The 14,555-nt window shown below is 32.5% G+C and overlaps 1 protein-coding gene and 1 pseudogene across 1 annotated transcript in view; one reads left to right on the top strand and one right to left on the bottom strand.

The window, feature by feature from the left end:
- Nucleotides 1-1,566: 1,566 nt before the first annotated feature.
- LOC112097007 lies at nucleotides 1,567-10,603 on the top strand (annotated as a pseudogene).
- Nucleotides 10,604-13,317: 2,714 nt separating this feature from the next.
- The window catches only part of LOC18036783 (mechanosensitive ion channel protein 10), a 2,795-nt gene continuing 1,557 nt past the window's right edge, over nucleotides 13,318-14,555 (bottom strand). Inside the window, exons 3-5 of the mRNA XM_006427931.2 lie at nucleotides 14,137-14,430; nucleotides 13,841-14,046; nucleotides 13,318-13,570 (exon numbers count right to left, since the gene is read on the bottom strand). Of these exons, the coding sequence (XP_006427994.2) occupies nucleotides 13,318-13,570; nucleotides 13,841-14,046; nucleotides 14,137-14,430 (753 nt within the window). The remainder of the gene's footprint in view (nucleotides 13,571-13,840; nucleotides 14,047-14,136; nucleotides 14,431-14,555) is intronic.

Below are 14,555 nucleotides of genomic sequence, written 5' to 3' on the forward strand. Positions count from 1 at the left end.
TAAATGAGCTAACTCGGGGATCATTTGGGAACATACAATAGTGGCTACAATAATTAGGCCTGTAATTAAACTAACCCAATTATTTAATTACAAATCTACTCCACTAAAAGATTGGAACTGACTTCCATAATTGTATACTCGTATAATAATTCGTCCCAAGCCACATTGATTTCTTTACTGCACAATCCTTTGTACCACATCGTTAATTAAATTGATATCTCAACTGTCCAATTAATTTAATAACATCTTGTTCCTTGATACTTACTGGTTTTCTCTAATGATCATTTTCAACATACTAAATATGTTGACATACTCTGGCCAAAGAATTCTATGATCAAGTGCCGAAAACCCATCAAGAGATGTGTTGTACAATTTCTATATTGTTAATCCATAACTCCAATACTCATAATTGCTCCCACCAAGATACTGGGTAATCTTGACCACAAGAATGTGTTGTGCCCATTGGTAACTCAAATGGAATAACAATTACAATCATGAAATCATAATTAACTCAAGATTTAGATTACAGTAAAATCAATGCCTATGAGATTTAATAAGTCTGACAGTCATTTCAATGTTAATTAAATCTCATATGTGATCATGTTCAATGTAGTCGTACTACATTAATAAATTCATACATGATTAAGACAAATCATTCAATGAATTCATTACAGTCTATACCTAAATAAAGTGCCCAACTTTATTTATCAACTGCGAACTAAATTTATTTAATCATAAGATAACTTATATTTATGTCTTCTGTGAATCCACATGGTGATTACATAAATACATATAATATGATTAAATGGACTTTGATCAAAATATTAATGCAATTAAGATATTTGAATAAAATATCTCATTAATTTTATTAATCAGAAAAAATATTTATTACAATTAAATAAACACATATGATTTTAAAGAGCATATTTTTCCAACAGATACACGATTTAAATAAGAAAAAGCCAATATTTAAAAAATGTATTGAGTAAATTTCTTCTTTGATTAGTAAAATTAGTTTTGAATTCTACATTTTTATTCAATATTTGGTATTAGAAGGAGGTTATCAGTGCTATACATAGCAGTATAGCATATCAAATCAAAGATCTAGACGAGAAGTACACAATGCCGAAAAAGTTAGACTGATCAGACAAGCATGCACTTGCAATTGCCGCCAAAATTTCTGCCCATAATTTGAGATGACCATTGACCAATGTTGATCATTGACCCGAGTTGACTATTGATCGAAAATTGATTTAAATTCCTTCCAAGATTTTTCGACGTTCTGGTCTTATTCATGCGATCAAAATTTCTAAATTCTGACTCTTTGATGGAGTTGTCTTGAGTCGTGAGAAGTTTGTAATTCTACAAGATTGACAGTCAAGCTTGTTTGATATTGTTAAAATCTTGTCCACATAATGGGTGATGTTCACATAGTTGGAAGGATCAAGACGTTTTACCAAAATTATAGCACATGGGTAATGTGTAATGAGTCTCACCTAAAAGGACAAAACCTTTGGGAGATTGTGGGTGGTAGTGAAGCTATGGAACTAACGACAGAAGATAATAATGGCGTTTTGTGAAAGTGGAAGGTTAAAGCAGGCAAGGTAATGTTTGCTTTAAGCCCACAATTAAAGAAGAAATGTTGGAGCGCATGTAGGATGCCAAAACACGAAGGAAGCTTGGAACATGTTGCATAAATTAGCAAGTGTACTAGTCAGTATAAATAATATAATGAAAAGTATAGTATTGTCCTATAGAGATTATATATCTTATTAACTACTGAATTTTTCTAACCCAAATTTATTTGAACAATCGAATAAGTGAATGTAGATTAAAAATTAAAATAAAATAAGGCAACTAAAAATTAAATAAATATGCAAGCAGTAATAGAAATTACCAAGAGATTAAGACATTAGGATATCTGATTTCACCATAACTAATCTAATTTAATCCTTTATCTATGCTATTAAATATTATTATCCATGTTAACAATTAAATAACACTAATTCCTTTGATACTTTTTCTCAAGCAATAATATGTACTAATACACCATATCTCGACGTGCATTACAATATATGAAAACTCATTAAAGTTTATGGTAATTAACTGCACGAATCAGGTTAGTACATCTTCGTTGAAAACTCATTAAAGTTTGTGGTAATTAACTGCATGAATCAAGTTAGTACATCTTCGTTGAAAACTCGTTAAAGTTTGTGGTAATTAACTACACAAATCAGGTTACTACATCTTCGTCTCCCATGTTATTCATGGCATTCATTACATAGAGTAAAAATATATAAATCTCCTTTCGATCTCATTATGTATTCTCAAATCATTCAAATATTAGTCAAATGTTTAAAAGCATTAAGTACAATAATGAATATTCAATCATGGAATAATAAACTTAAAAAAACATATATTTATGAAATTAAATCATCATAGTTAGGCATTATCGCCCTAGGAAAATAAATTAGTTCATGGAAATATAAAGAGAATCCATAAATTTAATTGGGAACATCCAAGCCAGAAAATTAGAAAAGGGAAAGAAAAACTCAATTAAAGCGTCTTATTCCTTCAAATTGCTCCTATTGCTCTCAACTTTTTTTTTCTAATTACTATGGCTGGTGCTCTTTTTCTAATTCTCTCTTCTTTTTTTGATTTTGTCTTTCTCTTGACTCTTGTCTCAATCGATGGCCTTCTTTAACTAACTGCCTCAAATCTTTAACTCAATAGGATTTAAAACAAACCAATAAAGTAAACCAACAATAAGCCCATCACCTGAAGCCCACCAAATTCAATTTTAAGCCAAAGCTTGTGCCACATTCTTCTAATTTTCACGTGCCATTTTTACGATATAATCCAATTCTATTGCCTTCTAGTGCTCCACGTGAATGCATGCATGATGGATAATTAAATTGCATCTTCCTTTATTTGTTTCAATTAAATTTCTTTATTCCTTTCTCATTATGATTCTTTCAAGTAGATTTCTTTCTAAATGTTCCGATTTAATTTTTTTATAATCTAATAATATACCTAAAATAACAAAATGTAAAAAAAAGATAAAAATTAATATAATAAAATATAATTAAGTTACAGAAATATTAAATAATATATAAATTATGAGCACATGAGAACGCTCTTGCTGCATGTTTATCAAAGAAAACAATAAAAAGTTGCAACTTCTTGAGAACGAGTTGCTAATGATTGCGCAACTTAACGTGACGATTGCTCAATACTTTCACAAGGTGAAGTTAATACACAGTGAAATTTTAGAGTTAGTTTCGATAGTTGCTCTTAGAGAATCTAGGATAAAAAGAATAATTGTCCATAGTTTGAGACCCTAATATCGAAGCTTTATTGTTGTGGTACAAGGATGGCCAACATAACCATCACTTGTTGAGTTACTAAGCAAGAGGGAGAAGTCTTGCTAAAAGGTAAGGACGAAGCAGTCATCAAGGATAGAGAGGTTCGTCTAGGGGGGAGCTTCAAAGAATCATGATCATAAAAAAAAAAGTTTAATGTCAAATGTTTCAGTAGTGAGAAGAAAGACCATATGGCCAAAGATTGTTAGTTTAAGAAGAAAAAGCCCATTGAGAGTAATGTTGCTACTTCTAGCTTTATAAAGAAAAGCAAATATGACTGGAATACTGAAGCATCATGTGCTGCGAAGGAGGAAGAATTAGCTCTCACAGTGACAACCACAGAACAAATTGACCACAAAAATGACTGGATTGTTGATTCTAATTGCTCAAATCACATGACTAGAGACAAACAAAAATTAAAGAATATGTCCGAGTATAGAACAAGTCAAGTAGTAGTGACAGCCAACAATTAGAAGTTACAAATAGCTCCTATTGGCAAAACCATAATTATGCCTCAATATAGTCCCAACCAAGTACCACTCCAAGAAGTCTATCATATTCGAGGCATGAAGAAAAATCTATTTTTAATGTCAATTGTGTCGTCATCAGGCCATTATTTCATTTTCAGCCTGCCAAATATTACGGTGTATCATGACCTTAATATTTCAAAAAAGGGTAATTATCACAAACCTCCCTTGAGGTTTGACGTATTATCAATTTGATTGATTGTATTCGCGTATTTTCAGCCACCTCCCTTTAAGTTAATACACCGTTTAGTATAAGTTTAGTGAGTGAGGGCAAGATAGTAATAGAACTTGTTAATAATAAAAAATTCAAACAAACTTAAAAATATCAAATTGGATTCTGAAATTGATTTGAATTTTGTTAATATTCCAATGGGTAAAAACAAAAACATTCTTTTAACCAACAGACAATATTATAACAAAAAAATGAGAAAGGAAAATGGCATCTTCTTGCTTCGTTCAAACAGGAGCTACCAAGAACAACACCCCTTTTATCTCTACTATACTTTAATAGAAAAAGGGTGCCACGATCGGGAGACCATGATGACAAACTCGAAGACGCCGATAGCAGGGACAACCGAATCACGACCGCCAGGTGGAAGAATGTCGACCAGTGAGTTTCCATGTTGACCCACAGACAACCTCAATTTGTTCGAGCCGCGAATGAGGTATGAAAATGCTTATTACTGTGCATGTCAGTTTTATTAGATGGAATTAATCAATTTGGTAAAAATGAGTAATGGGTCTTGACAATTTTTGAGAGTATCTCTGTTGCTTCCATTGTTTTCCATCGATTGGGTTAGTTATAGGTTAATGATTGTTGTAAATGCATGTTCACCTGATTTTGATTGAAGATGGTTTCAGCTACATTATGTTGCCTTGTGAATGATTAAAGATGGGTATGAAAAATTTTTAATTGTTTAAGCTATTGCCACTGATTGTTTGGATTCATGCTAGTTTTTATTAAATTACAGATGTAATTAAGTGTTGGAGATTCCTTGTGCCGCAATATTAATATTTTGAGGATACTTGATTTTGTTTTTTTTTTTCTTTTTATCATGATATGTACATGTCTTAGTTGAAAAAATGTCATGATTTGCTGCATTCTCTCACACTGGAGCAGTGAGTTTAGTGGTTTTAATTCTTTTCTTCTCTTTGACTACTAGCTCTACTTCACTGCATTCAGATGTCTTTATTTGTCCAGCGTCAAATGATAAAGGAACATAGTCTCCTTTTTATTTCAGTTTGTCTTTCTATTTTGTAGCCAAGAGGTTCTAACTACCATCGAGAGTGAAAGGCTCTCCAAGTCAAGGCACATAGCTCCTACTGCTCTTGTTACTTTCCCTGAAGATTTTGATAATAGGCTGGTGATTATTTAGTTTGGTTTCAAATTATGTTCTCAACATTGTATTTTGAAATATTTGGTTGGTGAGATAAAGTCTATTATTATATCTCTAATATGTGAGATGAGATATTTCAAGATGGTACTTTGGTTACGATGGTAAGAAAGCACGTGCTATGCAACATCTAGCTACTGGTCAGTATTTTCGTAGAAGAGATATGCAGAGATATCCCGGACTTGATGTTTCCCAAGTGGTTGATTCTAGCTCTGTTGCAAATGCTTCTTTAACGCTGCCAACAAATACGAATATACCAAATTTTTGTCATGGGTCATCTACAGTGATTTTCCAATTTCTGTCATATGATCAACTGACTCGACCTTCTCATCTTATCCTGACCTTAACAGAGATAGCCCTTTTAAATTCAGGTATTTGTTCGGAACTCAAAAGTCCAATTATTTTTCATATTTCAGTTGTTTTCAACTAGCATTTGGGTGGCAAAGCCGGAGAGGTTATTTGAAAGGATAAAGAAAACTAGAATTGGCTTGGAATGCTAAATTATTCCTATAAAAGTTTTTTCAATGATGCAGTGAAATAATAGTCAGCTACTCAGCTTGGGTGGAAGTACAAATGATTTCTGCCCACTCATATAAGCTGACATGCATTCTTTTTTCTCCATTTTTTGTATGTAAATGTATTTTCGAAAAGCGTGATTGTTGTCTTTTTCTTTTCACAAGTGGATTTATCGTGCATATTTTTTTGCTTTAGAAAGCTCTTGCTTCCATTGCACAAGTTTTTGTATTTATAAATATATTTAATAGATTTCTATTATATATATGTGTGTGTGTGTGTTTTTCATATTATTCAATAGATCAATTTTTTTTCAGAGTTTTCTTCAAATAATCACCACCTGATAGTCCAAGAAGGCCAAACCCTTCGGAGGTATTCTTCTTCTCAGAGTCTAAAATTGAAATGGTCTGCTGCTTCAGCCATGTAGATTTTTTGCAACTTGGTTCCATTTGGAATTGGTATTTATATATTTCAACTTGTCAATTGGACTTGCGTTTGTTTCTTAACAGATATAAGAAATTAATCTCAAAAGGTACCTGCAGTTTAAAGGAGAAGCTGGTCTCTATGAATACTTCAGTTAAGCAACTAGGCAAAGAAGTTCAACATGAGATGAGTGTAGGGATTGCTGGTGTTGCAAAAATGATTGAACGCCTAAATCTTGCCTCAAAGTGAACTAGAATCTCTGCTCCTTCTGTTGACGCAAGGGGGCCGTCCAATGTTTTATTTGGTATTTACACTATAGTCACAGCTCTTGACGCTAAAACGGATATGACTGGCCAACAATTCTTTGATTTGTGTGAACAAAGTTTTTTTTTTCAACACAAAGGTATTTTGGTCATTTTGTCAAGTAACACACGGTCAACTAAATGGTATACTAACGTTAGGGGAGGTGGCTGAGAATACACAAATACAATCTATCAAACTGAGAATACGCCAAACTTCAGGGGAGGTTTCTGATAATTACCGTTTCAAAAAATTCAATGATAGAGGGATGATGTTTGGAGCCAGTTTAAATAATATCAGCAAGTCTGCATATGTAAACAAGACAAAAATAGACAGGACAATAGATTTATGGCACATGTCGTTAGGTCACATTAGCAACTCCAAGTTAAGTATAATGGTAATCAACTCAATGCATAAGGAGCCTTCTAAACTTGACATGAGAACAAATATTATTTGTGTGGGATGTCAGTATGGTAAAGCACATCAACTACCATACAAGGATTTAAAGTTTAGAGCAAAGGAACCATTAGTGTTCAAGCCTATCAAGCAACCATTAGTTGATGGAATGTGGTACATAGTGAGGGTCATTGATGATTTCCCCGGATATGTGTGGCTTTTCTTTATGAAAGAAAAATCTCACACATTTTCCAAGTTTAAAGAATTTAGAAAGACAGTTGAAGGAGAAGTTAGAAGAAAGATCTATTGTTTTCGCATAGATAATAGAGGATAATAATATTTGAGTGAGTTTTCACAATATTAATAGGAATGTTAAATAGATCACCAATACGCTTGTTATAATATGCCACAACAAAACGGTTTAACAGAAAGAATGAACCAACATCTTACAAAAGTTTGTCAAAGCATGCTATATGCAAAGAGTGTACTTGGAAGGTTTTGGGCCAAAATTATGAGAGCCGCAACTCAAGTGATCAATAAGCTTCCCTAACCTAATTTAAAGTTTGTTTCACCCTTTAAAAAACTATGCGACATAAAACTTATAGTTACTTATTTTTTTAGTATTTGTTCCTCGTCATTTATCTCTGTGGCATACGACAGTTAAAGCAATTAGATGTATTTATTCCTCGTCATTTACATAGCAAGTTTGATAATAAAGCAATTAGATGTATCTCTGTGGCATACGACAGTTAAAATGTCCCCCCTTCTTTGGTTTTAATCTCGCTTTAAATTCTCTTGATTTTAGCAATATTTTTTTTTTAGATTAGTAACAAAATGCTTCATCAAACACTACATCATGTGAAGGTAACATCTTCTATTTGTACGATCACAATATTTCCAACATTTTCTTTGGCTGTCGTATCCCATAAAGATATATCTAACTGCTTTCTTATCAAACTCGCTAAATAAATTATTAGGAACAAATACATAAAAAAACACAACCAAATACTCAAAAATAACTAATTGTATGTTTCATGTCCCATAGTTTCTCAAAAGTGAAACAAACTCCAAGCCATGGGCTACAGTTCTTATAGCTTCAGCCTAAAACCTTCCCAATACATTCTTTGCATATAGCATGCTTCGATAGACTTCTACAAGATGTTAGTTATTTCTTTCTGATACACCATTCTGCTATGGCATATTGGCACATGTATGTTAGTGGCGTATTTGACATTCCCGTATATTGAGAAAAATCACTTGAGCTATATCATTCCCCCTTATCTATGTGGAAGTAGTGGATCTTCTTTCCTACTTCTCCTTTAACTATGAATTTTTTAAACTTTAAAAACATGTCAGATTTTTCTTTGATAAAGAAGACCTACATATACCTAGAGAAATCATCAATGAACATCACCGTATACTACATTCCACCAACTAACAGTTTCTTGATGGGCTTGAACACATCAAAATGTATCAACTCTAATAGTTCTTTTCTCTAAACTTTGATTCCTTGTACGGTAATTGATGCGCTTCACTATACTCGCATTTGTCACAAATAGTATTTATTCTCACATCAAGTTGAGGAAGTCCTTTAAGCATTTACTTATTTACAATTATACTCAACTTGGAATAGCTAACATGATCCAACCGCATGTGCCACAAATTTACGGATGACAAAATCTAAATCTAAATTCGGATGTAGGTACATCCAGATCCAAATCCATATTGACATTTTTATATCCGAATGCGGGTAATATCCGACAGGATTGCAAGTGGATATCCCATATCCATATCCATAAAAATTAAATTTAAAAATTTTAAAAAAAATTAAAAATTTCAATAATTTACCAAATTAAAATCCCAAAACCTAATTAAAGTAATTTATAAAGCGAGTTAGCATATGTGAAAGAAATTAGATTAAGCATTTACATTATATTGAAAATTAATTACTTTAATGCATTTAATCAATTTAATCAACGCATGCAACGACAGTAGCATGCTCAAGGGAGGCTTCAACGACGGTGAAGCTTGGACGACAGCGAGGCCTACAACATGACGGTGAAGCTTGGACGACAGCGAGGCCTACAACATGCAGTGGTAGCAGTGGGCTCAGGTAAGGCTTCAACATGACCCTTAGGCAAGGCCACCAGTATGGCATTACAATCCTTGCGGATTTAAGGGCATTGGGCTTTAGGGATTTGTAGGTTGCAGTTGTTGGTGAAGTATCCTGAGTGTATGTGAATGCAATTGACATTAGGGTCAAGGACTTAGGTTAGATTTTTTAAAAAAAATTTAAGTTAATATATATATTTTTTAATTTAATATAAAATTTAACCGAATCCGGATATCTAGTATTCCAAGTGTACTTGCATCCTGATCTAGATCTGGATCCATGGATTCTAATTTTTCACATCTGGGTCTACATTTGTTAATATGAAGATTCAGATTTTTCTAGATCTGAATCATCTTAATCCTTGTAGATGTGGTTCAGATTTAGATTTTATTGCCATCCTTACACAAATCTATTATCTAGCTTATTCTTTTCTTTTATACATATGTAGATTCTGCTGACATTATATAAATTGACTCCAATCATCGTCCCTCTATCATTGGTTTTTCTAAAATATTAAGGTTATAACACAATTAAGATCTTGTGGGCTGAATAAGATATAGTGGCCTGGTGACGTCAATTGTGACACTAAAGTAGATTTTTCTTCATGCATGGAACATGATAGACTTCTTGGAGTGGTACGTGGTTGGGACTATATCAAGGCGCAATTACGGTTTTATCAATGTGAGATATTGGTAACCTTAAGTTTTTGGCTGTCACTAGCAGTCGATTTCTCTTATACTCAGATAAATTCTATAACTTCTGTTTGTCTATAACTATGTGATTTGAGCAACCTTAATTAACAATCCAATCATTCTTGCATTCAATCTCTTCCACAATTGTCACTATGAGAGCCAATTCTTCTTCCTCTATAGTGAATAATGCTTCAGCATCCCAGTCATTCTTCATTTTTCTCTTTAGAGCTAAAAGTAACAGCATTACTTTTAACAAGATTCTTCTTTTTAGACCAACAATTTTTGGCCATATGGCCCTTCTTTCTATAATTGAAATATTCGCCATCAAACTTTTTACTACTACCACAGATTCTTTGAAGCTTCCCTTAGACGAGAACCTCCCTCTCCTTGATGACTTTTTGTCTTGTCATCATTCTTTTTAGACCCACCTCTGTTGTGTTACTGGGGTTACCTTTGCTTTTATTGGTGTAGAGTGCTTCCTCCTTACTTGTCAACAAGACTTCTCCCTCTTGCTTAGCCATTACTTCTTAATTAGCAAGTAAATTTTCAAACTCAACAAATGATGATTGTGTTGGCCATCATTGTACCACAACAACAAAGCTTTGGTTTTGGGGTTTAAAACCATGGACAATAATTCTTTTTATCCTACCTTTCCCAAGAGCAACTGTTGGATTTAACTTTGAAATTTCACGGCATATCGACCTCACTTTGTGGAAGTATTGAGCACTCGTCATGTTACGTTATGCAATCAGTAGCAACTCACTCTCAATAAGTTGTCGTTTTGTGTTATTTTTCTTTGACAAACAGGCAGCAAGAGCATCCCAAGCTTCCTTCGGTGTTTTGGCCTCCTGAATGTGCTCCACCATTTCTTCTTCAATTGTAGTCTTTAAAGCAAACATCACCTTGCTTGTTTAATTTTCCACTTTCACAAAAAACCATTAGTATCTTCTGCCTTTGGTTGTGTAGTGTTACTACTACTGATAATCTCCTAAAGGTCTTGACCTTGTAGGTAAGACTCCATAAACATTGGCCACGTGTTATAGTTTTGGTTGTTAAGCCCTTGACTCCTCTAACTAGTTATCATATTGGCAAGATTTCAACTATACCGAACAAGCTTGACTAACAATCTTATAGAATTGCAAACTTCTCACAACTCAAGATAACTCCACCAAGGAGTTAAAGTTTGGAAATTTTGACTTATAAATAAAACCAGAACGTCAAAGAACCATGGCTGAAATTTAGATAAACTTTCAGTCAAAGGTCAACATTAGTCAATAGTCAACGTTGGTCAATGGTCAACTCAAATTCTAGGCAGAAATTCTGACGGCAATTGCAAGTGCATCTGGTCTTCGATCAGTCTAATTTTTATTGCATCGCGTTCTTCTCGTTGAGATCTTTGATTTAATATGCTACACTGTTATGTATAGCATCGATAACCTCGCTCTGATACCAAATATAGAGTAAAAATGTAAAGTTCACAACTCTAATTTTACTACTCAAAGAAGAAATTCACTTAATATTAGACTCAACACAACTTCTGTCATTGCTTATAACAAAGCTTGCTTTGGATACAATGCAAGCTTACAAAGAAGGGTTTGAATAGCATCACAAATGCAATAATAGCCACAAATGTGCTAAACACACTAATGATGTGTTGACTTATTAGGAATGTGAATGGGAATGGAAATGAATGACATGTTTTAAGAATGAATGATATGCTTACTTACTTAAATGAGAGGCAGAATTATTACCCTCCTCTTCCTCCTCCTCTTCTTCCTCCTTATTATTATTATTATATTAACAACAATTATAATTATTATTAATATTATTATTAATATTAATGACAAAAATCAACTAAGGTCAATTTAGTAACTTGCAACAATCCATTCCAATTCCCACAGTAAAGTAAACAATTTATTCTGATTTCTATTTCCAATTCCGGTTCCATCCTATTCCAATATCACTCCATTCAAATTACTGATTAATAAACACACCATAAGCATATTTATTAATCACTCATATTTCCCCATCACACACATAGCTCACTTCCTTGCTTATTGCTTGCCAACTCGATTTCATTATAAAATTTTTAAACTAACAAGAGAAATCATCTATACACTATCTTTGTTTTGTCATATGTACATCTAACCACCTTAGAATTCTAATATGTTCTTTGCACTACCTTTACTTTTAAGTTAGTATCAATAAACTATTCTAACACTAAAAATAACCATTTTACCCCTAAATAAATTAAAATATCATTTTATTCTACAAACTTTTAAAAAATAAAAAATTATAATTATAAGAATACCCCTGAATTTAACAATATAAATAAACCTCAAATTCAATACGTTAATTTTTTATAATTATAATCTCATTTAATTTGTATAGAGAAGTTTCTTAATATCAATTACAGGGAAATTTAGGATAATTATAGGAACTTTTTTTCTTCATGTTTTTGTAAACTTCCCTATACTTAATTAAGTTACAAAAATTAAGTAAAATTATAATTAAAAAATTATGATTACAAGATGTTAATTTTTTATAATTATAATTTCATTTAATTTGTATAGAGACGTTTCTTAATATCAATTACAGGGAAATTTAGGATAATTATAGGAACTTTTTTTCTTCATGTTTTTGTAAACTTCCCTTTACTTAATTTAATTATAAAAATTAAGTAAAATTATTATTAAAAAATTATAATTACAAGATGTTAATTTTTTATAATTATAATTTCATTTAAAAATTATCATATTAAATTTTGAAATTCATTTGTTTTATTGAATTTAGGGGTACTCTTCTAATTAAATTTTTTTATTTTCAAAATTTTGTAGAACAAATTGTCTTTAATTCATTTAGAAGTAAATTAGTATCAAAATAGTTGATTCATACAAATTTAGAAATAAAGTAGTGCAAAAAATATTTCAAAATTTTGCGATGAAAAGATATATATATATATATATATATATATATGATAAAACAAAATAAATATAATGCAGAGATAATTTTCCGACTAACAATGAAGGTCCTACGATTTAGATCTCTTCAATTGGGCTGGTGCATATTTTAACAAATGAAACTAAGAACTCCTATGTATGTATAGAGCAGACTCAGTTGGAGTGCTCCTGCCAAACCTGGTGCCAGTGGAAACGATGTTTAAAAGCCTGAAGGATGATGGACAGGTACAGCTACTGAATTTGTCTTGTCAAATTATAGTTCAAGAGCTGTCAATGTTATATTTAATGGAATTGACACATGTCAATGAGGATGATTTCAACATGTGAGGCAACAAAAGCTACTTGGACATACTTCAAAACAATGAAGAAGGAAAAAATTTGGTGAAATGCTCTAAACTTCGAATGCTTGCGACTAATTTGAAAAATTAAGAATACATATGAACATGCAACTATTGTTTTTGAATTTTCTTCGGCTATTGAGAATTTAAGAATCTATAACATGAAGCACTACAATGCATTTACGCTAAGCCAGTCATCATTCCCAGTTAATAGAACCAGATTGTTACCAGTTTTTGAAGGAACAACTATGATATAAACGAGTACATTCACACAAAGAAGCAAGATACGGCAACGATTATCACGAAGGTAGTGGGCCCGTATAGCGAATACGAACTTCTTGAGGTAGAAGATAATATCTGATACCGAGATCTTCAAATATTTTCTTTAGCTCTAAGACTAACTTAGATCTCCGTTTAACTTTCTTTGCATAATCCTGAAAGTTTATGGTATGAGTAACATAAAGAGCCATTTCCATCTTGTTCACATTCTCAATCTCCTTCACCACCAATATGTGATCTTTACTCCAATGCTTATGCTTCCTCTCCAAGTAACTGCAATAAAATAAAGTTTACAAAAAACTTAAGCTTTATTAATTAAGATTATAACTACTTGACGTTACCATTAGACACAAATTTCATCAAGATTCCCCACTCCCTCCAAAAATACGAGGCGGTGAAAAGCCACATTAATTTTTAATCTTTTTTTTTTTCAAAATTCAAACTGAGTGACCAGTCAAATAAAACTGCTTAAAATCACTGGTTTAAAGATTAGTCTTAACATACTCTTTAATATGTAGTTGTTATCTGGAAGATCTGACTTACTGTTTTATTCTAGATTTTAGTTCTGCAATGATCTCAATTGACGTGAAAACATCGATTGCAAACTCCACAGAATCACCCATCTCCGGCGGGCTCCTGAAGAAGTTGCCGATGGGTTTGGTAGCTAGAACTGAATTAGGATAATATATCCTCTCATTATCATATCTCAGAAAGATTGTTGTCAAAATGTTCATCTCGTCAACAACCATCTGCAATTTAAAATGTCTCCATCAAGCAAAAGAGCGCGATTTTATAGAAGTGGGCATAATTTAGGATGAAACTTAATTTGATTAATTTACCTGCACTCCATCAATAATGCATCTATCGCCTACATCAAATGGGTGCGTCACAAATACAAATATGATGGCTTCAAAACAGGTCCTGGCCGTATTACCAAACATGAAAGCTAGAAGTACAAGTTGGGACGTAACGAGGGCAATTATTTTGTAGGTTAAAAGACCCATCACTAGCAACCACACTATGATGATCACGACAATCACAATTGCTGAAAGAATCCTGTTTAACTCTTCTATGGCAGTTTTAGCATCATTTAAGGAACGCTTCAGAGTTTCGCGGTCCTTGTAAACTTTTATCTGCAAAGACAGGATCTCCATCACAAGATGAGATGATACATGACAAGTTCAGAAGAAATTAAAGGCGATAATGACAATTCGGTTTGTTTTGTTCTAATGCATCTACCTAATTAAAAGAACTTCTC

The sequence above is a fragment of the Citrus clementina genome, unplaced genomic scaffold (genome assembly GCF_000493195.1).
Source record: "Citrus clementina cultivar Clemenules unplaced genomic scaffold, Citrus_clementina_v1.0 scaffold_7, whole genome shotgun sequence".
In the NCBI taxonomy this organism is placed as follows: Eukaryota; Viridiplantae; Streptophyta; class Magnoliopsida; order Sapindales; family Rutaceae; genus Citrus; species Citrus x clementina.